This window comes from Oncorhynchus mykiss, chromosome 13 (assembly GCF_013265735.2).
Source record: "Oncorhynchus mykiss isolate Arlee chromosome 13, USDA_OmykA_1.1, whole genome shotgun sequence".
NCBI classification, from domain to species: domain Eukaryota; kingdom Metazoa; phylum Chordata; class Actinopteri; order Salmoniformes; family Salmonidae; genus Oncorhynchus; species Oncorhynchus mykiss.
The window spans coordinates 42,419,835-42,443,090 of NC_048577.1; the positions used below are offsets into that span (position 1 = coordinate 42,419,835).

The following is a 23,256-nucleotide window of genomic DNA, read 5'->3' on the forward strand; positions in this document are numbered from 1 at the left end:
AAAAAAACCTTGCCGAACACAAAAACATCACAAAATGTCATAATATATGCACAAACTGTTTCGGGTGGGAAGCAAGCGGATGCCTTAAGTCAGTGCAGCGGCTGGCTGCAACCAACTAAATGAATCCCTCCCCTTTCTGGACCCTAAGTCAGTGCAGTGGCTGGCTACAGCCTCCCACCCAAGAGCTTCCTCTCCTGAGCCAGTTTGTGGTTTGAAGGGGTGCCAAACAGGTGGACAGGGTAGGGTCAGAGTGCGAAGCCACAGAAGTAAACACTGACTGAGTAGCAGGTGGATGTGTGTGTATAGAGGACATTTCTCTGCCTCTTCATAGAGAAAGGGAAATAGCAAGTGCACAGACATACCTGCTAAGTTGCAAGATCTACTTGAATTGCCCCTGGCTGAGACACGTGCATTCACTTACAGTGCACGGTGGATATCAAACTAAGGCAAACCTTTATGTACTTTATGACCATCATTTGGCAAACAAACACCTCTGGATATAGAACTTCAGAAACGGGGGGCAAGTGGTACATTTATGACACCAGGTTGAGGAAGTACTTGGCAGAGACTTGAAACGCCAAGCATCTCAGTCTCACCTCTTGCAATCTCTAGCTTAGAGCAGCAGTAGACTGCAGCAATCTTAGAAGGGGGGGGGGGATCTTCCATGAAACCCACAAGAGCTGATCCACTCAAAATATGCAAGCATGCATCCTCAGTCAAGCTTGATTCACTTTTAGAGAAACAGGTGGGTGTGTTAATATTTCTACACTATCCCCCAAGTTGCAGTGACTATAGCACAGGGAACACTCAAATTGTTCTTCTGCACCGCATGGATACAACATCCGTACATGTAGTTTAAGACAGAAGAGCTGTACCCGTCAGTCTCATAAACAAGAGAGCCTTCTCAATTTACCTCCTATATCCCCTGACTTATTAAAATGAAGATCTAAGCTAATACACCCCCCACCATGTCCAATGAAACACATGGTAAGCTGTGTACACTTGTGTCTGTGTTATGACTGGGGGATGATGTCAGTAGCTACCTCTAAAGCAGTGATTTTGCAAATGCTTGGTTGTGCAAATGCTACTGTGAGCTACACCTGGTCCACAAGATGCCTCAGACTCCCATCACAATGGGAGGCAACAGACAGCAGAGGTTTACTGGACTGACTTCTTTGACATCCACCATTTTCACAGCCCAACCTATTGATCCTTCACAGGGTGAAAAGTATATTTTTTTTTAGAAAAGGAGGGGGGTTGCATGTTGCATTTGCTCTTCCCTTCCAACAGAATCAACTTTTCACCACAGAGTGGTTTGTTAAACCTGTGCAGAGCCTTTCTTAGAATTCCAGTCATGACTTGCTTGGTACAACAGAACTTGGATGAGACTTAAATCAGGGCTGTAAGTTAAGAGAGAACATGCTTGTACAAGGCATATGCTTCAAGTGAAATGGCGACTTGGTTGAGCTAGTAGAGTACAGATTCTGATCTTTTGCCGAATTGTAGCCATAGTGCTCCAAAAAAAGTTACATCTAGACTTTGTGTCATGTGAGAAATTGCATTGAAACGAAAGCTAAAACGTATTTGGGCAATCCTGAATTGTTTAATTTGTGAATAAAAGCATCCTGATGACAGACATAACATGGAGAAACAAACAAAATGGGGAATCGTGAGTGCCAACTACCAGCCAAGGCAGCTAATTTAGCCTACCCATTGAATAAATATGAATTGCATTCGTCAGGGAGTGGGGTCTGCACAATTAGGAAATCTGATTTGTTTTTCAATCTGGCCTATAATAATTTAAACTTGACATTTAACTTGTACCATGTTATCAAAGTATTCAAAGAAGTTCACATTGTAGCAGTCTTGCAAATTAGGGGCAAAATACGACGAGAGAACTCAATGGTAGGAATAACGTCAGTCCAAACAATTCAGACTTTAAAACAAAGGGTATGAAAAAGCTGGACACATGCATACAAACGCATAAAATAACACTACGCTGCTACATATGTGGCGACAAAAGGCACTACAACTTTCGTCTGCTCACGAGCAACTTGACTCTCGCTAGCAAGTGTAGCCACTAGACAACAATGCAGCAGTACACAACACACAGAAGTGGTGATGGCTCGGTCACAACGCTAACTAACTGCCGTAAGTATAATAACACTTCAGACACCATGTTACAGCGAAGTTGTCTGAACAGGTTCAAATAAATAAACCCCTACACCAATCCAATACTGATAATGTACATGGTGTCACCTATCTGATAAGCTAGCTATGCCACCTTACCTAAGATTGATAAGAGCTAACGTTCAGCAAGACCCAAACATCAAAAGCATGCATCTTTATTGCTTGCAACGCTTAAGTTAAATATCTAACGTTAGCTAACTAGCTGGCTATCCATAAATGGTAGCAATCTTCAGATAGTTAAATTATAGTAACTTTAGCTAGCTAAATTGGCTAACTAGCTACCTAATACATTCCAATACTGTGAGTTCACAACTTGCTCTACGTGGACTATCCCATTGTTTCAAGCGGGCAAATAACTTCAAACTTTCACTTCAGACCATCACACTGGGAGGGCAATTAGCCAGTCAACTTTACTTTGACCAGTTGGGTAGCAAGCAAACCTTTACTACTACCACCTAATTGGTAGCTAACGTTGGCATCACAACTTGGCTGATGATGGATGTGGCTCATTCATGGGAACTTAGTAAAACAAGCTGGTTAACTTGCTAGGTAGTATAACATCCCTGAACAGCTAGGCAGGACTGTTATAGCATTTAAAATGTTTACCGTTTCCATCACTGGTGGAGACTGAGAGAGCAGGGGATGATAGTTTAGGCCTCTTGGCTGAAGGCGGGCCTGACTCCAGAACATTATCGGCCATATTTTTTCACGAATTAAAAAATAGCTATATATCCACAAAGGATTGGCTTATTCCCTTGTTTGCGTCCGAGTTCTTTCAAACTTCCCTTCTGTAAATGTTTGTGATTCTTCCCCCACCGTTTAGGGACGGTAGGGGGAAAAGAGGAAATTGCGATACACTCTTCCTCCTTTCAGCGTTCCAACTCTCGATCTATGCTTATCCGTCGCTATCAATCCCCCTCCCCTGTCAGAGATGTTGTTCCTTTACAGATTTCTCCGAGTTTAGAAGGAGGAGGGAAGGTGGAGTCGATGAAAAAGACAAGCAAGTAGGCCTTCGACAATCTCATTTAGCCTCTTTTGAGTCGGAAAAATTGTCCCAAGACCTGTCCTCCATAGCAGCATCAGTCTTTTCCGCCATAGTCGCCGGCGAAATCGAGTGTTTAATTCTAGAGCACTCTGCTGAGGGGTCGTGTCCAGGGAAGCAAAATGGGAAACGCGATAAACACAAGCGAACCGTACCCCAGTGGTAGCTTTGGGGGGGCCTCGTCTCATGCAACAGTTATGAGGGACCCGAAAACGGAGAAATCTTCCACTTTGTCTGATTTGCCATTGCAGTTAATGCAATTTGATCCCAACATTACCACAAAGTAATGAGTTGTCAAATAATACAATTATGGCGTTAGGTCCTTAGTCTAATAAAAAAACCACAGATTAATGTGTCCCACAGTGACAGAATATCAAAATCATCCCCATACGTAAATTGGGATCGTCAAGAAACAATAACTTGATAGGCTTATCTATATTTTGGGCTATGAAACCGGGATACCCAGTCCCAATGAGTGATAGTGGTTTAAGAGGCATTTAAAGCATCGGTTAAAAACCTCGAATTCAACACTGAAAACAATTCGCATTGTCTTTTAGATAAATACAATTGTATAGGGGTGCAATTCAGATCTGAAAAAAAATACAGTGAAGCTGACTGATCAAGTTCCGTTCTCCAATAGGATAGGCTGTACTACACCTATGGGCTCCTATTCGATCAATTATTTCGATGCACTTAATACATTTCCCTTAACATCTACATCGTGTCATTATTTTGTTAGTTTGTCAATGCACGGCACTAAATTGGAAAAAATAACGGACACTGAATGCACATTTGGATGTTGCACCCCTTTGCGCGATTATGCCAATTACATGCAATGAGGTTAAATTGAAGCAATACAATTTTGAGCAATTAGTTTGTCCTGAAAAATAATTTAGGCTAATTAAGGCAAAAAATCGCTTAGTTCTAGCCCAGAATGTGCCAATTCATGTCCTATCAGATTGATTCAATTAGTCCTAGTTTTATTTTGCAGAGGACGTTTGGTTTACTTGCCCAAGTGTTTGCGATTTAAAGCTTACCCAAGAAAGGTCTTCAAAATGTAATCATATAACCCACTGCAATAAGATCAACATTGATTAGAAAGATTAAATTGGTTGATAAATATTGCAAGAAATCATCGGTCACTGCGTATGCTGATTTAGGTTGCAATGCAAGTGACGAAAAAAATCCCGACCAAGAACAAGAGAATACAGCGATGAGCGAAAATCTGATAAAGCGAGGGGGGGTCGCAACAATATTATGGCTATTTTAGAAAAGTGTCAAGCTTCGTCCATAAGATAATGATAGCAACACCCCCAAACATATTTGTGGTCCACAAAATCCTTTCATTGAGTCTTTGTGGTGGTAAATGCCCCCCCTTCACGATTATCCTAATTTATATTTTCCTTTAAACCTGCCTTTTACACCCCCTCAAATACCCAATATACATTTATCGGTATATTTGTCTATGCGGGCATTTTTTTCATCTGTGGCGATGGGTAAATTATGATTTTTTTTTCGTGTTTTATTTTTTCTTTCGCTCGCAGGTTTTTTTCTTCGTTAAATATATTGCCTTCTTCCGCCTCTCCTCTCCGCTCCGTAAAAACACCCCTTCCTTGGATTTTCAAATAATATCCTTTTTTCACTCCCTCATTCTTCTTCTGCCTTATCTTTTGTTTTTACTTTTATCCCTCTTTTCGCACCGACACGACATCGCCACTCTTTCACCGGCGGGTCTCGGAGTCGCTATTATCCGCGCTGAAGTCGCTTTCTTTCTCGGTATCTCCTGCCTCTTTCGGTCTGTCCGCACAAACAAAATGGCGGCTTGTTGTTTCTACTCCTCTGACACGGGGGATGGTTGAGGTACAGCAATATTAGGCGTGAAGGGGGTTGGTACTCGGGATTGCCCGGAAAATCATTTCGTATTTTTTCGGAGTGGCAATACTAGTGTTATCATCTGTAGGGGGCAGTCGTGTTCCACCAACATATCAGAATATATTTAAGAGGGCGCTTCACTTCTCGATACAAATAAGATTATCATTGCGGCAAACGATGCTCATATAGGCTATATCAGGTGTCTCATTTAAGTAGATTTATGACCAACTGTTAGAAATAATATAACTGAATATTCTGTTAACAGCATTTAATTAGACATGACTATGTATAAAAACTAACACACACATATATACATTTGTCTTCAATAAACTCATCTCAAATCCCAATATTCCTAATAAATGAGATGATTCTTGCACAATAGAGCCATTATCTAATGCTCTCCTATCCTGCAAGGAACCTGTGAATTGTATTAGTTTGTGAGAACAGACATTTTCTATTTTTATAGTAGAAAAGACAATGAAAACATTACCACATTCAGATCCATGAGGAATAATCAAGCAGTCCTCCAGAAACCCATATAAATAATTGGGAAAACAAGTGATGCTAGTGAATACATGGTAGTGGATGTACCACAGCCTGTGGTAAATGTTTTCTGCCAGTCAAAAGATAGCCTGTGTTAAAATGTGTTAAGATTTTGTGGTGTTCATTGCCACAGTTATAAACTGCGGCTCAACTCTCAAAGAAGTCTAAGAAACTGGAGATTGTGGCGGCAGCAGAAACGTTTTGGGGATTTAAGGATTTTATACTGCACAAAAATATCAACGCAAAAATGCAACAATTTCAAATATTTCACTGAGTTACAGTTCATAGAAAGAAATCAGTCAATTGAAATAAATTAATTAGGCCCTAATCTATGGATTTCACATGACTGGGCAGGGGCACAGCCATAGGTGGGCATAAGCCCACCCACTTGGGAGCCAGACCCAGCCCATCAGAATGAGTTTTCCCCCACAAAAGGGCTTTATTACAGACAATCCCCCAGTGAGAAGAAACCAGATGTGGAGGTCCTGGGCTGGCATTGTTAAACATGGTCTGCGGTTGTGAGGCCGGTCAGATGTACTGCCAAATTCTCTAAAACGATGTCGGAGGCGGCTTATGGTAGAGAAATTAACAGTAAATTCTCTGGCAACAGCTCTGTTTGGACATTCCTGCAGTCAGCATGCCAATTGCACGCTCCCTAAAAACTTGAGACATCTGTGGCATTGTGTTGTGTGACAATACTGCACATTTTAGAGTGGCCTTTTATTGTCTCCATCACAAAGTGCACCAGTTTAATGATCATGCTGTTTAATCAGCTTCTTGATATGCCACACCTGTCAGGTGGATTGATTATCTTTGCAAAGGAGAAACGCTCACTAACAGATGTAAACACATTTGTGCACAAAATTTGAGAGTAATAAGCATTTTGCATCTATGGAACATTTCGGGGATCTTTTATTTCAGCTCATGAAACATGGGACCAACACTTTATATTTTTGTTTAGTATACATCTGAAGCACTTCGAAGGGATATTGGCGCCGGAAGACAGCCCGCCCTCCCAGGCTCCCCCTGAGCCTGTGTAGGGATCAGATCAGTTTATTTTTTAACAGTGAAGTTGTTTTGATATTTTCTTTTTGGTAGTTTGTTCATTTTTTGTTGGTAGTTACGCTTTTTGGGGAAACCCTGTTTCCATCCCGCACAGTAGCTGGCAGGATGCACATTAAATTGTGCAATCGCCAATACCGAAGAAGAACCCACTGAAATGTGACCAGTCACTCGAGAGGGATGAACACTCACTCTTGCTCACACTCAGCATTTTGAGGAGTGTATACAGTCACACTCCAGTTGGGAGCAAGGTATATACCCTCCCCATGTCTGGTCTCTCTCAGCCCTAACTCTGTGCACAGGCTCTTTCAACATCAGCAATGGTTTTGGGTGTGTCAGAGGACAGGATCAAGGGGTTTATCTCGTCTTGAATCACAACGTCGTCCTCTATTCTCACCCCAAGTCCACGGAATCGCTCTGGAACCTGGTCATCATCCTCACATATGTACAGCCCTTAAAGAGAGAGATGGACTGGAGTGTAGTCACTTGATGCATTCATGCACACACATACATTAAACACTGGAACAGTAGTGCTTCAGTGTTTGTATAGGAATCTCTGGCTGTTTCACTGGGAAGGCTGGGTTTACACTACACAACATTCTCCTTAGCTAAACATAAATGATACTTGTGTAAAGTTACATTCTACCATGTAAACTATGTGGAGCCCACTGTGCGTGTGGTGAGTGGTGCAGTAATAAAGTGTTGCCTCTAAGGCAGAATACCCCTAGTGGAGTGTTAATCCAGCCTAAAAAGTGCACAGTTTCTCAGTTTGTCAATCAGTTGAATATGACTAATATGAAGAACTGAACTGTGTGAGTGAGAGAGAGATTGTACCCTTGCTCATGTATACAGTACCTGGCTCTATTGTGATTGCCATTCCAGGCTGGAGGGGCTGAGAGCGGGAAAGCTCAGGGGTATCGTGCACATCCATGCCCAGGTAGTGACCAACATGGTGGGGGCAGTAGCGCCGCGCCGCCTAGAAGCAGCAATACAGGTCACCGAAGCAACAAAGTACACTGCATGCTCAAGCTCTGCACTCAATGTTCCAATATCTCACGGAAAATGCATTCTATGTGGTGATAAAGTTACCTTCCATTACAAATCTAGGTTTATCTATGGTCAAGTTTCAGTTTGAGAAATGTAAGTTAATTTATTACTGCTGGTATTCATCTACTTTTATCTATCAATGACATCTAAAATTTGTATTTCAGGAGGGAAGGACTGTGTTGGTCCCATAAGTACAAATAAAAATGTATCTACCAAAATTACCACAGCTTTCTTATTCAATGAGCATATATTCTAAATATACCTGCTTAACTGGACAACATTTGGATTGGAGTACACTATTAATCTCAATATTGAGGCATTTGCTAGTCAGGATTGTTAGTAAATATTTCAGTAATTTATTACACTTTAATTCGCAATCTAAAACTTTTGAAAGAGCACAGCTGCTCAATCAAATGTATATTAAACTTTGGTTTGGCTTGATTTCTCCCCCCGAGTTGAATTGCTACAGAAAAGTGATGCCTCGATTATAGGTAGTACACAGGGATATTGTGCTCTGCGAAGGGTGTAATTAGGTCACTACTTTACAGTTTAAAATGGGCCAGAAGACGTTAATGTCATTTCCTGACCACAGACCATTCGAGAGAGCACAAACATAAAATATCCAAAGTTCCAGGATTCTTTGCCCAGAAAATATTTTAACTGTGACTTATAGGGTCCCTTCTTTCAGTTCTGTGTCTGCCTTTCATTTTGACATATATTTATTGTCACATACACCGGATGGGTGCAGTGAAATGTGTTGTTTTACAGGGTCAGTCATAGTAATACAGCACCCCTGGAGTAAATTAGGGTTAAGTGCCTTGCTCAAGGGCAGTCAGATTTTTCACCTTGTCATCTCATTTATTTGAACCAGCGACCTTTCAGTTACTGGCCTAACGCTCTGATCGCTAGGCTAACTGCCATCATGGGTAGGCTTAACACTTTATAATAACGGTCAGTAACAAACCATTTACAAGGCATTTAAACAGTTTGCTCACCATTTATTAATCATTACTCAAACATTAGTACATCACACTACTACAACAGTGTGATGGTTTTGGAATAAAATGTTCAATATATTTCCTTAAACATCCTGTGTTGTGTTCTTTTAACTTTAACATGTTCTAAGCCAGGTTTTCCCAAACTAGGGGTTGCGACCCCTGGTTACCTGATTTGTAGTGGGGTCACGAGAGAATTTGCATTTAGTTCATAGAACTGGGGTTACATCAGTAATTGATGCATCAGTAACTGATGCTAAATGCAGTAATGAACAGAGCGGTTTCTGTTTTCTTACTACAACCGAGTGGACAAGATTAGGCACTAAATCAGACTTGGCGTGATGTTCTTTTCTACACAGAAGATCATACAACATTATTGCGTGATAATCTTCTGAATTTCCCAATACCTTTCTGATGCATTTCAAACCATACCGATTGAAATACTGTCAAAAATACTGTCAGAGTGATTTGTAATAGACTGAGCCAAAACTTTTTAAAGTAAACATTGGCCGTTGATTACATCACTTTTATTTATTTTTTTTACATGGTGGGGTCACTATTTATTTTCATTTTTTTTTATCCAAATGGGGTCCCAGACCAAAAAAGTTTAAGAACCCCTATTCTAGGCCATTTTGAGACCATCTGGTACTGCTAGAATGCCTAACATGGCAATGGCATGTCCATCTTTTGGTGAGAAATTACACTGGTCACTAAACATTTATAAAATAACTATAAATCGAGAAAGCAAACCGATATCAATCGCTCCGGTGCCATTGTTGAAAGCTCCTCCACCACACGCCGGTCTTGCTGATTGCCTTCTCTCCTACCCAGCCTCCCAACACAAGCCGGTGTGATACCTAGGCTACTCCTGTGGCGTGCTGCAACCCTTGGCCCCGACCTTTCTGTCTTCTCCCAACTACCATCAAGGCCTGATTATTGTGCAACCTCATAGGCCTAATATTTTTAATCGGAGTCTTAGAAAATAGTATGGCTATTTCTCACATTGATCGTTAAGCTACAAACGAACATGTTGCCATTGTCTACCCTAGACTCTTACACTGAGGATGATGAATTTAGGGACCGATGCCCCATAAACACGGAGAGATTTTAGTGTTTTTACCATGTTGCATCCTGGGAGAAACTACAGTGCCTTGCGAAAGTATTTGGCCCCCTTGAACTTTGTGACCTTTTGCCACATTTCAGGCTTCAAACATAAAGATATAAAACTGTATTTTTTTGTGAAGAATCAACAACAAGTGGGACACAATCATGAAGTGGAACGACATTTATTGCATATTTCAAACTTTTTTAACAAATCAAAAACTGAAAAATTGGGCGTGCAAAATTATTCAGCCCCCTTAAGTTAATACTTTGTAGCGCCACCTTTTGCTGCGATTACAGCTGTAAGTCGCTTGGGGTATGTCTCTATCAGTTTTGCACATCGAGAGACTGAAATTCTTTCCCATTCCTCCTTGCAAAACAGCTCGAGCTCAGTGAGGTTGGATGGAGAGCATTTGTGAACAGCAGTTTTCAGTTCTTTCCACAGATTCTCGATTGGATTCAGGTCTGGACTTTGACTTGGCCATTCTAACACCTGGATATGTTTATTTTTTAACCATTCCATTGTAGATTTTGCTTTATGTTTTGGATCATTGTCTTGTTGGAAGACAAATCTCCGTCCCAGTCTCAGGTCTTTTGCAGACTCCATCAGGTTTTCTTCCAGAATGGTCCTGTATTTGGCTCCATCCATCTTCCCATCAATTTTAACCATCTTCCCTGTCCCTGCTGAAGAAAAGCAGGCCCAACCATGATGCTGCCACCACCATGTTTGACAGTGGGGATGGTGTGTTCAGCTGTGTTGCTTTTACGCCAAACATAACGTTTTGCATTGTTGCCAAAAAGTTCAATTTTGGTTTCATCTGACCAGAGCACCTTCTTCCACATGTTTGGTGTGTCTCCCAGGTGGCTTGTGGCAAACTTTAAACAACACTTTTTATGGATATCTTTAAGAAATGGCTTTCTTCTTGCCACTCTTCCATAAAGGCCAGATTTGTGCAATATACGACTGATTGTTGTCCTATGGACAGAGTCTCCCACCTCAGCTGTAGATCTCTGCAGTTCATCCAGAGTGATCATGGGCCTCTTGGCTGCATCTCTGATCAGTCTTCTCCTTGTATGAGCTGAAAGTTTAGAGGGACGGCCAGGTCTTGGTAGATTTGCAGTGGTCTGATAATCCTTCCATTTCAATATTACCGCTTGCACAGTGCTCCTTGGGATGTTTAAAGCTTGGGAAATCTTTTTGTATCCAAATCCGGCTTTAAACTTCTTCACAACAGTATCTCGGACCTGCCTGGTGTGTTCCTTGTTCTTCATGATGCTCCCTGCGCTTTTAACGGACCTCTGAGACTATCACAGTGCAGGTGCATTTATACAGAGACTTGATTACACACAGGTGGATTGTATTTATCATCATTAGTCATTTAGGTCAACATTGGATCATTCAGAGATCCTCACTGAACTTCTGGAGAGAGTTTGCTGCACTGAAAGTAAAGGGGCTGAATAATTTTGCATGCCCAATTTTTCAGTTTTTGATTTGTTAAAAAAGTTTGAAATATCCAATAAATGTCGTTCCACTTCATGATTGTATCCCACTTGTTGTTGATTCTTCACAAAAAAATACAGTTTTATATCTTTATGTTTGAAGCCTGAAATGTGGCAAAAGGTCGCAAAGTTCAAGGGGGCCGAATACTTTCGCAAGGCACTGTATACGCTTTCCTGGGTATTGCACTAGAGAACGCTTCCTGTTTTTCACATTCGACACGGAAGAAACTGCACGCTTGCGTTTACATGTCTAGATTGTTCTGTCGGTAATTAACCATGTCTCTGGACTGTACGCATTTTGAAATCAGTGGCGTTAAAGACTGATTCTTGTACTGTCTGAATCAAAATGTAAAACCCGATCTAGACTTGACATTATTTTTGCTGATTTTTAAAATATTTATTTAACTAGGCAAGTCAGTTAAGAACAAATTCTTATTTAAAATGACGGCCTACCCCGGCTAAACCCTAACCCAGATGACGCTGGGCCAATTGTGCGCCACCCTATGGTACTCCCAATCACGACCAGTTGTGATACAGCCGGAAATCAAACCAGGGTCTGTAGTGACACCTCTGGCACTTAGACCACTGTGCCACTCGGGAGCCCTTTTACTGTCAGGAAATGTGCAATCTAACTCAGGTCCTGACATTTCTTACCAATCTGAATTAAAAAGGTCAATGGTCTGAAGTTTCTACACATAAATGTAATAATTTAGGATTATAAAGGACCTATATGGTTTATTACTGATCGTTATTAGTATTAGTTATCCAATAGGTTTTTTGATACACAGCATTAACCTCTAATACCCTTTCCTAGCCATTGAGTCTCCATGGTCCCCTTAAGCCACAAAATATAACCTATTACTTTCAATTAAATATTACTATTAAAACATTTGAGTAAGTAAGCGATCTCATTTACATTGATGCTAAACACCCTTCAGTTATCTATGCATGCATTTGATATCATTATCAGTTAACCTGGACCTGGAGTTATTTTCTCCAACCATGGAACTACTTTGAGCAGAAGGACACAGCGACACTGAACGTACCTTAAGTGTATCAGCATCACTGGTGGAGCCCTTCACGATACCCAGCTGTTTGAGTTGGCGTCCCAGCAGAGCCAACATGGTGCTGTAGATGTGGTCCAGACTGGCTCCTGGGGAGCACAGAGACAGACAGGCCTTCTGCACCTCCAACACCCCCTCATACAACTCTGCCTGGGCAGGGCTGAACCTGGGCTCACCATGCAAGAGAGGGGTAGAAAAGGAGACTTCATTAAAAGGAGGGAGAGAGGAGAGAAGGAGCGAACATCCAAAATGGTATCTCTGTTGATGCAACTTACTTTCCGTTCACCGGCCAGGTGCGGGTAATATCACTGACATAACAAAAGTATTCACACCCTCCATCAAGTAGCACCATCTCCCCATTCTGAGAGAAAGAAAAGACAAGGAATTGGGCAAAGTCTTATTTGTCTGGACACAGACAGAGTTACTGGTAGATGTAGTATGTGCCATTGTGGCAATGCTGGGGTGTTAAGAATTCTAAATCTTCTGACCTCAGAATTATGGGCCCACATTCAGCAGCAACATTGCATATGTCCCTTCACCTTGACAATCTGGTTGTTGTTTATGTAATGAAGTGTATTGGCTCGGTTTCCACCAGCAACCACAGGAGGATAGGCCAAGAAATTGGCTCCATGGGCACGGCACTCAAAATCAAACTGGGATTGAGAAAGAGATTCACATTAACATTTCATCATTATCGTTGCTACCATAGGTGTTAAACCATATTTTCAATGACAACACACCATAATTATGTGTCTAAAGACCTGTAACACACCTTAGCATACAGTAGAGCTTCATCAATATCCCCTTGAGACATACTCATAGTCTTCTTGAATGCCTGAAAGAGGGGATGCAGAGGGTTTATGTGAACAGTTGAGAGTGCTTCACTCATGGCGTGTGTGAGGTGACTCACCTGTGCTGTGATGCGACCAGCCTCCTTCATGAGAGCCACCTCGGCTGGGCTCTTGAGGACCCTGAGGGAGTGTGTAAGGGGTCTGAGAGAGCGCACCATGGGGCCCCCTTCCAGCAGAGGCCGAACATGGGTTTGGTGGAGCCCAGGGTGGCAGGGCTTGGAGCCATCATACCACACAGTGCTACCTGAGAAGGAACAATCAAAGTAGAATTGTTAGTGATATAGTTTGTCTAATTTCTTTACATCACTTTGAAATGGTTCAAACAGTTGCATTTGTTTTTGGAATTAAAATTTGATCCACAATTTGGAGCTACGTTGCTCAGGCTTCTAATCCCTAATTTTTCATCCAAAGAGTAACATTTACTCTAAAATATGTATGTTCGAATGACTTTCCCCTAGTTACCCCCGACCTTTAAGGCTTTTGAGTACAAGTCCCAACTCTTCTGTGCAATGGACCCTCTCGACCCCGGTCAACGCTGCCGCCCCATCCTTCCCTGACCTGGGCCCGTCCCACAGCTCACTGGCCGGGTCCCTGCGGGGTACAAAGAGGATGGCCTGGTCCGGGCGGCCAGTACCACACAGAACCAGGGCGCTGTCTGGTTCAAGGATGCCTGTGAGGTAGAGGAAGTCCTGGTTCTGGTGGAAGGGGTAGGGGATGTCATTGGTCATGTAGCAGATTGGGTGGGACAGGACAATGACGAGGTGTTTGTTGGACGAAGCAGTGGGTCCCAGCCGATCTGCCTGAACCTCGATGAGAGAGGCCAGTCTTTGCCGACGGAGATCAAACTCTGTTTGGGTTAAGCCAGGGGTCACCTCACCTGTGACAGAGAGCAAGAAGGGGAAGAAGCTATAAACCCACCATTCAAAACTCCCTGAAGCGACTGCACTGTACTACACAACAGTATTCATACCCATAGTTTGCTGCTGTGAATAAGATAACAATGAGCTTTGATATCGGGTAAATTATGTAGAGTAACTGATTGGCAGAAATGGGACATAGCTGTATGCCCATGAGTACATTCACCATTTTTTATGAAGTGTGGATGAGTGAAGGGGCTTAGCTGGCCGAGGTATCTTGGTGGAACCTTCCGTGGTTTCCACCCTCCTGGTATAACGGAGACATTCCGGCATGGGCACCACAGATGACCTGCAGAGAGGTTACCAGTGAGGGAAAAGTTTGCTAATAAATTCAGTTATTTTTCACCTAGGTCTTACAGAATCTTCCACAATCAGCTGGCCATACAAATCTACATGATTTAAGATTTATACATGACATTATAAGTTGATCCTATAATAAAAGTATGACATTATCATTGGGGAATAACATGCATTGGGGAATAACATGCATATATATACCTTCCATCTTGCTGAGGCAAGCATTTGTGTTATACAAACATACAATGTGAAATTAGCTTGCATAAATCATAGGGAAGATCTCAATTGCATTCTCCACGCGTCCTCTTTTAAAACTCATTGGATGAGAAAGCAAGAGGTCCCGCCCCTCGGACCTTCTCCTCCAATAGGATTTGAGTAAAGGACGTCAATGCGTACACAATTGTGATCTTGACCCTGACTACAGTAGTTAGATAAACTCATTTGTCTGGACAGTGGCCAGATATAAAAATGACAATCTACCATTGTAATAAAAATAACCAAATATTTCACCACTCACATTGACTCCAAAACTTTGAGTGTGACACCAATTGGGTAGTGGATCTGGTCAAAATGTTAAGTGAGGGCAACATTGTTGCAAGTCGGTCAGACTATCAGCGACAGTTAACTCCCATCATCATGATGTCCATAAGTGGTGGCGCTAAATTGTATTGCGGTATACACAATTACATAAAATATAAATACTTTAGCAGACTAAACATCAAACGTAAACTATATAAAACGACTACCTCTTCATACGACAGCCAACATGTAGGAATTTGTGACTATCATGTCGATAAATGCGTCTGTCTGCCGTGCTTGTAAGGTGACAAGTTTCAGCCTCCCCTGTAAGACAATCGTTACCATTGGTGGAAGTACAATATTAGGTTTTTTGATTGGATAGCAATTATATGACCTCTTTTGTTTGCGACTTGATCCCTTTACGCAGGACCTCATCGCTTGTTTTGTTTGTCATATGTTTCTATCTAATTAATGCCTGCGTTAAAAACATCTACGGAACAACATACACCATCGACTAGTAATTTATAGCGATTGTTGTGGCGGCTTGGTTGCATCCCTCTACTCGAAGCTACCACTCGTTGAAGATCTGTCTGGTCATACAGGTAGCTAATCTAACCCTCATACGTTGTTTTATTGGAAATAATTCACCTTTCTGGTTTGTTTTCCCTGATTTTATCATGCATTCATATAATCCCCACGGCATGACTAACTCGACAAAATTCCAGAATATTCTATCCTCACAATCCATGCTACATTTCTGCACGTGCCCTGGGACAAACTGTTTTCTGAGATAAAGGAGTTAGATAGTTTACTAATAATACTAAATGAGGCTGTGCAGCACATGTGTATGCTATCAATGCTCATACTTAGTTAGCAGTTTCATTTTTACTTCCTCGCACTTTCTTGTTGTGTAGCGTGTGCTGGAACTGTGAAGTGAGAATGGACCCGCGGAAAGTGCATGAGTTGAAGGCCTTCGTGAAGTTGTGCGACGAAAATCCCTCCATATTGCACCTTCCCGAGCTCGGCTTCCTCCGGGCCTGGTTACAAGGGTCAGTTGATAATCCTTCTGTTTATCGCACAGCGTCAAGCGTGCAGTTGCTCTTTATCGTCAAAAGTAGCGGGCCACTATCTGTTAGGAGTCAGATCAACCCATGTTAAGAACCCGGTTTATTCCCCGGATATCAATAGTATTAGAATTAATTGAATGAAGTCATTGTTAATGCAATTTCGTGTGATTTTTGTTGCCAATTCCCCAACTACCCTGAACGGGAACGCCGCAGTCACACCCACTCACTGTTGCTAAATATCAGGCATATTTCTCTCTGTCTGATATAAGTCAGTACAAAGTACTTTATTAATTGAATAAAATATAGGAATTCCTACTGTACTAAGTAATACACCAACATGAACTGGCAGCAGTTGGCAAAATTTAAAGGCTCATATTGGAGAGAATTCAAATTTGAAAGAAGATGATCTTTTTTTCAGAATGGGAGCAACAATTCCACAAGCCCCCCAAAATGACTCTTCATGCAAGGTATAAGTATGACTTGTTTCATATATCCTTCCAGTTGCTATATTTGACTGCCTACCAGTACAGTTCAGCCAATAAAACTAATTCATTTCAGGGTGGGTGTCCATGTGCTGGAGCTCCTCCCCATGCCTCTGCTCCTGAGCCCCATGCCCCCTCTGAGAGTGAGGAGAGTGAATTAGGTATGTCCATGGCAGCTTTCTCACACCTGGCCCACACATTTTCCCACAGTCACCCATTGAGTTCGTAAAGAAAATGGGTACACAGGCCAAAAGGAAATTATTTTTTCGACTCACACACCATACCAATAAATCATCACCCAGACATTTACAGTTCCATTCCATCTAATACATTCAGTGATACAGTGAATAACAAACAATACTTTGCATGACCACACAGTTTGTAATGCTGCCTTATAAACTGATTGCTAAGCTCTTGAGCAGTGCTTATACAAAGAGTGGCGATTATAGCATGTAAATCTTGGTGGGGAAAAAAATATATAATTGCACCACTAAACGATAAATTAATTACACTATAACGGTGACACGGTGCCCACAAACTGTTAAGACCTACATAAAGCTGTCCCTACAGCAGTTCCAACACCTTACCACTGCTATACTTGGCCACTAGCGGAGCCTTGTCTGGCAGCGAAACAGTTCATTCAGCCTCGTTTACTGCCTTTTAAAAATAAAAATAAACAGATGACATGACTGACTTGCTTAAACAAATGTGGTTTCTACTGACAATTGAGATGTACAAACTATGGCATAAGGGGACGACAAGCGGATAAGAGGTCATCTATAATTTCGATTAAGACATTAATGAGCGAACCAGGACGGATGTAGTCAATATAACTATTTGTTCTGCACTTTTGAAATGTATAGCGACATAATTCAGAACATGGGCTGTTCTTAGTGTTTTCCCTGTATACCAAATCAGAACCATAGGATAAATAAAGGGGGCATATAAGCACACAATGAAAGCTCTTACAATATTCAATGATGACATTTCTCAAACAGGTTATAGGCTACATGTGCACCACTGAGTCAGAACAGTAAAGTTAGGTGAAATTAAGAGGTGAAAATAGACCAAATTATTAGGGTGAGGCACATGGTCTACTAACAGTTTACTACGCAACATATACTTAGTATTACTTTCCTAGTTACAGTATACATATCTCCCTGGCATATTACATAATTTATGCAGCAGCATATAAGACATTTTTGGACTTGTGATGTGCTCACTTGAACAGGAAGGTCCTTCGCAGGAACATTTTGTCATCAAAAAAAGACAGGGGCCAGATTTACATTTCCGAGTTGGATTTGGATGACCGTTCAAAACGTATATTCCCAGTCTGAGCTCATTTATTCCCGACTTCCCAGTTGCAATTCTTGCAGTTAGCCACTGTCACAAATTCCTTCCAAACCACTCATTGTTGAATTTGCGATTTCCAATGAGCACCGATGCATTTTATCTATTAAATTAAGTTTACATTTAAAAAAAATACATTTAACTATAATTTCTCCATTATTTATTTTCATATGACAAGGATTAAAAAGGATTTGCCTGTAGATTGTCTAATTGATGACTGCTAGATAAGATTTTGAAAGTAAGATGTTGACATGATCAGTCCAATCAAAGCTACTGTACATGTCATGATTTGACGTGATTTTATCTGTGGCCAATGACCTTGAGCCTTCTTGGAAGGGCACTACTAATGTAATTAGCAGGAGCCAAAGGGCTTGAATTTTCGATGTCTACTCTTACTACTTGGGTGTGACTTAGTGTCCCCATGAGTGACAGAACACTGAGACAATCACGGCGCAACGCTCCTATTTTTTTGGCTTGCCCCACCGCCACAGAAAGCACTGAGCTAGGCTGAAAGACCATATTTGTATGTGGCTTTATTAACTCAATTATATATATATATATATATTTATTTGACATTGTTTGCAAACTGATATGTGACTCGTATTAATGCCAAAATAACATGCAAAACAGGCAAGCCCACAAAAAAATGTGGGGATTAAAATAGGTGGGGCTCTGTCCCTCCCCTCCTGAATGACGGGTTGCCACTGTATACAACATACAATAACGGAATTAGAGGCGCAAGCTTTAGAGGCGCAAGTCTCTCATATCTGCTAAAATTCTGAAGTCCTTGGTGGATCCCTTTGCTTCTTCAGAGATTGACCAAGATGGGGTGATTGAGCCAGACACAGACGAACCTCAGGAGATGGGAGACTTAGAAAATCTGGAGGTGAGAATATTTACTCTACTGAAGACATCCGTTATAAATATAACATAAGGATGGGAGAGTGCATGAAGTGCTTTTCATTTGGGGAGTTTCTGCAGATGAGAACTAATGAGAAATGCATCTAGTGAGCATGCAAGCCCTGAAGAAGACTGCTTGAAATTTACCAGAAAAAGCAGAAGACCTCTTGGCATCTCATATGTCTTGCAGATAAATAGTGTGTTCTTGTTCCTTTAGGTGACAGATGAAATGATGGACCAGGCCAACGAGAAGAAGATGGGAGCTATCGAAGCGTTAGGAGAAGGTGCGTTGTTTGTTCTAAGGTTCTTGCATTGACATTGCACTGACCTTGTAGTAAATCGGGAAGACATTTTAATGACCAGTGGTTATAAGTATCACTTTTTGGTGCTGTCAAATACAGGTGACTTGCAGAAAGCCCTGGACCTCTTCACTGAAGCCATCAAACTCAATCCACGGGTAGCTATCATGTATGCCAAGAGGGCTAGGTGAGTCCCACTGCTAGACTTAACAATGCCATACCACATGATGTGCTCTAGTACATGATCACGTAGTATTCATACAGTATGTTCTTTGCCAGCGTCTACATCCGGATGCAGAAACCCAATGCAGCTAAGCGGGACTGCGACAGAGCCATTGACATCAACCCAGATTCTGCCCAGCCCTACAAGTGGAGGGGGAAAGCTCACAAGTATGCTGCTAGATAGGCTGCATATTCAAACTCCGACACAATGCAGTTGTATATGATTTATAAGTAATACAATATAGGGGGGTGCCGAGTATTCGGACAAAATGAGGATAGTAAGGGATATGGGCAATTTTCTGGATACGATTGTGATCGGAGTATTTTGTTATAATCTGTGATCGGAAAAAAATCAATTTGAGGGTCAACACACATCTTTCTCAAGTTAGTCAGTAATGTGCAAGGTTCTACATGGTCTAAATAGCTCAACTGGCTGTCTGTCTAAAGAAAAGAGATGGCTGTACGTTGATCATGCTGCTCTGATTGGATAGAGTGAAGCTGTATTTTTCTGTCCACTCACGTCATCATTTCACCAGATCAGTGTTCCTTGCATATTTTTCGTTCTGATAAAGATCAGTTTTCCTTGCATATTTTTCGGTCTGATAATTTAGATTGCTGCTTCCTGCTATGATAAATCACATGGCGAGGACGTTTGCTATCAAGCTATCTATGTGCATAATATCTAACATGCGAGGCATGGGTAGGGGGAAATATGAAACGCTGATGGGCATTCTGACTGAGTGTCAGCAAACTTGGCTCCCCGCTGCAAGTTGGGGACAGACACACCTCCGTGTGCTGCTCCTAATCTGCAGCTTTATTTTGCAGTGAATGTGTAAGGAGGTATTTTGTCAACATCTAATAAGTCCATAGGTAAATAAAATATTTAAACACTTCTATTTTTTCCGGTCACGGGTATCATCCGATCCGACTATCAACTGTCAATTTACAGATACGATTACGAGTATGGCCATTTTGGCACACCCATAATACAATACTTTGAGTCTCTTTCCTCTTTGTGTGTCAGGTTGCTGGGGCACTGGGAGGAGGCAGCGAAGGACCTGGCCACTGCCTGCAAACTGGACTACGACGAGGACGCCAGTGCCATGCTGAAAGAGGTCCAGCCCAAGGTACCCAGCCACTAACTGTCTTTTAAACCAGAGCAGTTTCAAGGTTGTCTGGTCAATCAGTGTGTTCTGGTCTGACTTTCAACTCATGCTATTTCTCTACTCAGGCTAACAAAATCATTGAGCACCGGCGCAAGTATGAGCGCAAGAGGGAGGAGCAAGAAATCAAGGACAGGAAGGAGAGGGTAAAGAAAGCGAGGGAAGAACATGAGAAAGCTCAGAGGGTGAGTGTTTGGTGCAAGAACAGAGAGGAGAATAAGAATTTCAAAATAATGTGTCAACATAAACATTTTTTTAAACTCTGCATAGGAGGAGGAGGCTCGACAAGCAGCAGGAGGAGGTGGCTTCCCAGGTTTCCCAGGTAATAGGGAATATGGGTTCATGAAATGTCTTGACGATAAGTCGATTAGCTCAATCAGGTTTGTTAGTGCAGGGCTTGAACAAAGGCCTGTAATCCCTGGCCCTGTAATTCTCCAGTACCTGGGCTAGTGACCACTGATCTACATTATCTGACCATCGCCCAAGGGTCCATTGGAGCCCTGTAATCGCATTAATCCTGGGTTCCTTGTCTCATGCTGTAGGTGCTGGTGGTTTCCCAGGGGGTGCTGGTGGTTTCCCAGGGGGTGCTGGCGGTTTCCCAGGGGGTGCTGGCGGTTTCCCAGGGGGTGCTGGCGGTTTCCCAGGGGGTGCTGGCGCTTTCCCAGGGGGGGCTGGAGGCTCTCCTTTCGGCATGCCTGGTCTGGGAGAGCTCTTTAACGACCCGGAGGTGCTCAACGCCATGAAGGTACGACGCTCCTTAAATTGAAGTGTTTGCAGTCTTACAGTTAGCGCTTGGATTCCATGTCAGTATCCATATCTAATCCCATCTCTCCTGTGTTTTTTTCTCAAGGACCCTGAGGTGATGGCAGCTTTCCAGGATGTGGCTCAGAACCCAGCTAACATCGCCAAGTACCAGGGTAACCCCAAGGTCATGGCCCTCATCACCAAGCTGAGTGCCAAGTTCGGGAGCCCTTCGCCCTAGAGGAGAGGTGAAGAAAAAAGAGGGGAGCGGGAAGAAGAACGAGTGGCGGGAGAGTAGCAAATGGATGTTGTCAGGTGTTGGGAGAGCTAAAAAGCTTACTTGAGATTATTCCACTGTGTATGGATCAAATGGGTAATGTTGATGGGCAGATGGGTAAAGAGGAGACTAGAGGCATGCAGCAAGTTTTACACTAGACAAGGGTTTGTGGAGGGGTGCTCAACAGCAACTCTTATACTGTATGTTCTTAAAGGGAGCCCACCTATTTGGGGCTGTTAGCTCTTAGTGGTTCCTCAAGCAAACTCATGGACACTGATGGGAACACTACTGGTTAATAATGGGGAATCAAAAGAGCCTTCTCATTTAGAATTCCCATTGACTTCTATTGCCACCCACCCCATCCCTTGTTGTTTTTTACCTGAATCTGGAATAGTCAAACAGGACTCACACATTAGACACCAGCTCTGAGGAACATTTTAGAGACATTATTATATGGAGTTATCATCTTCTGTGTTCTCTACTGAGCCAATCAAAACTATGGATATTTGTTTTCTATCAAGAGTGGATGTGGTAAAACTATTTCCCTCAGGTTTTCTGTTTTACTCACTTTCACTGTAACGTACATTTTTTTTCATGTCTGACTCTCCTTCCAAATGCAAAAAACAAGTATATTACTCTTTTGTTTGATTTTGAAACCGTAATGGAAATATCAATTCAAATCAATAAATATTTGGTTGTTGCAAATTATTTTGTCATGGTTGTTTTAATCAGATGAGTTGGTTATTCAAATGTAAGTTCCCATTATTCCCCATAGTGAACACGGATCATGGCATTAGGAAAACGTTGTTTCATTTCACCAGTTCTGAATGCCCTTGGTGCATTTGTCAATTAATTCCCAATAATGTATCATTAATCTACTTGTCAAGAGGCACAAGGCGTGTACATTTTTGTCTACAATCAGAATGCATATCACATTTATTTGTATATATCCACCAGTGGAGGCTGGTGAGTAGAGGATGGCTGTAGTAGCTGGAATGGAGTAGATGAAATGTAATTTGTGGATGGAGTGTTTGATTCCATTCCAGCCATTACTATGAACCGTCCTCCCTTCACCAGCCTCCACTGATAACCACTGTATGAATCGCGTTGGTTCCCATTTCAGTCATGCATTTGGTCACGTGGGTCAAACAAACACCCTAACATATTGGTTGACAGTAGAACCTCCCACAATGCAGGCGATGGCTGCAGAATGAAGTTGTTGAAGAGCAACTGCAGAAACTTGCAGGGATACTGTATATAATGATTAGATAGATGGCTTGCCTCCGCCCTAACAAACATGTAGGCAGGCGCAAGTCAGACAATTGTTATCTCCATAATGCTTCGAAAGGCAGTGGCAATCACTGGGCGCGTTCGTCATTGCAGACGATTTTAAAAGCAAGGCGTGACTGACTCATTAACAAATCACCTTGCATCATAAATAACTATTTAATATTGTTTGTAGATAAGTCAGTCGGTCCCAATTCACCCATGATAGATCACAGTTTTGATGCTCTATAACATGTTTCCATCCACAGTTTTATGTATTAAAAAAAAAATGAAGAAAAGACCGCTCTGATGGAAACAGGTTTCGGTATAATTGTAAAAATGCTACCGATAAATTGCTAGTGGCGATTGAAACGCCTTTATGCGCAAAAAATGATATAAAAACCATCAAAGTAAACGTGGAAACACGATGATCCGGTGTGTGGTCCTCCCACTACGACCCAATAAACCATGCAGTTTATTAGGATAAAA

General features: G+C 42.0%; 3 protein-coding genes across 14 annotated transcripts in view; 1 reads left to right on the forward strand and 2 right to left on the reverse strand.

Moving 5' to 3' along the window:
* LOC110486410 (histone acetyltransferase p300) overlaps positions 1-5,074 on the reverse strand; it is a 29,107-nt gene extending 24,033 nt beyond the window's left edge. For 6 of the 10 annotated variants that reach the window (XM_036942425.1, XM_036942424.1, XM_036942423.1 and 3 more), the window contains exon 1: positions 2,797-5,073. In XM_036942425.1, the coding sequence (XP_036798320.1) occupies positions 2,797-2,890 (94 nt within the window). In that variant the 5' untranslated portion in view covers positions 2,891-5,073. Of the gene's footprint in view, positions 1-2,796 lie in introns of all 10 variants that reach the window. The other 4 variants (XM_036942418.1, XM_036942421.1, XM_036942419.1 and 1 more) reach the window with 1 other exon arrangement.
* A 1,467-nt stretch (positions 5,075-6,541) lies between these two features.
* On the reverse strand, positions 6,542-15,327 carry LOC110486411 (xaa-Pro aminopeptidase 3). Of its 2 annotated transcripts, XM_021557999.2 has the most exons (10): positions 14,999-15,327; positions 14,351-14,473; positions 13,737-14,144; positions 13,327-13,511; positions 13,189-13,251; positions 12,956-13,069; positions 12,692-12,777; positions 12,399-12,582; positions 7,565-7,685; positions 6,542-7,162 (listed from the first exon to the last, which is right to left on the reverse strand). In XM_021557999.2, exons 1-10 carry the CDS (start codon positions 15,069-15,071, stop codon positions 6,996-6,998), a joined length of 1,524 nt encoding a protein of 507 aa, XP_021413674.2. In that variant the 5' UTR covers positions 15,072-15,327; the 3' UTR covers positions 6,542-6,995. The 2 variants fall into 2 exon arrangements, with proteins under 2 accessions (XP_021413674.2, XP_036798348.1); XM_036942453.1 differs by having other exon boundaries at positions 13,189-13,511.
* Positions 15,328-15,410: 83 nt separating this feature from the next.
* LOC110486412 (hsc70-interacting protein) lies at positions 15,411-22,209 on the forward strand. Of its 2 annotated transcripts, XM_021558003.2 has the most exons (13): positions 15,411-15,602; positions 15,915-16,049; positions 16,486-16,534; positions 16,626-16,710; positions 18,712-18,785; positions 19,017-19,083; positions 19,201-19,285; positions 19,378-19,488; positions 20,345-20,447; positions 20,552-20,668; positions 20,754-20,805; positions 21,026-21,228; positions 21,334-22,209. In XM_021558003.2, the coding sequence occupies exons 2-13, from the start codon at positions 15,940-15,942 to the stop codon at positions 21,463-21,465; spliced, it is 1,188 nt and encodes a 395-aa protein (XP_021413678.2). In that variant the 5' UTR covers positions 15,411-15,602; positions 15,915-15,939; the 3' UTR covers positions 21,466-22,209. The 2 variants fall into 2 exon arrangements, with proteins under 2 accessions (XP_021413678.2, XP_036798357.1); XM_036942462.1 differs by lacking the exon at positions 15,915-16,049 and having other exon boundaries at positions 15,422-15,602.
* Positions 22,210-23,256: the final 1,047 nt, after the last annotated feature.

Bases quoted from the DNA above. Each gene is read 5' to 3' on its own strand.
- LOC110486411 (XM_036942453.1), bottom strand. From the start codon at position 15,071: ATGTTGCCCTCACTTAACATTTTGACCAGATCCACTACCCAATTGGTG. The intron at 13,070-13,188 runs GTGTGTTACAGG...TCTCAATCCCAG, and splicing joins AAGCTCTACTGTATGCTAAG to TTTGATTTTGAGTGCCGTGC. The intron at 7,163-7,564 runs GTACTGTATACA...TCTCTCTTTAAG, and splicing joins GGCAATCACAATAGAGCCAG to GGCTGTACATATGTGAGGAT.
- LOC110486412 (XM_021558003.2), top strand. From the start codon at position 15,940: ATGGACCCGCGGAAAGTGCATGAGTTGAAGGCCTTCGTGAAGTTGTGC. The intron at 19,084-19,200 runs GTGCGTTGTTTG...TGTCAAATACAG, and splicing joins TATCGAAGCGTTAGGAGAAG to GTGACTTGCAGAAAGCCCTG. The intron at 21,229-21,333 runs GTACGACGCTCC...TTTTTTCTCAAG, and splicing joins AGGTGCTCAACGCCATGAAG to GACCCTGAGGTGATGGCAGC.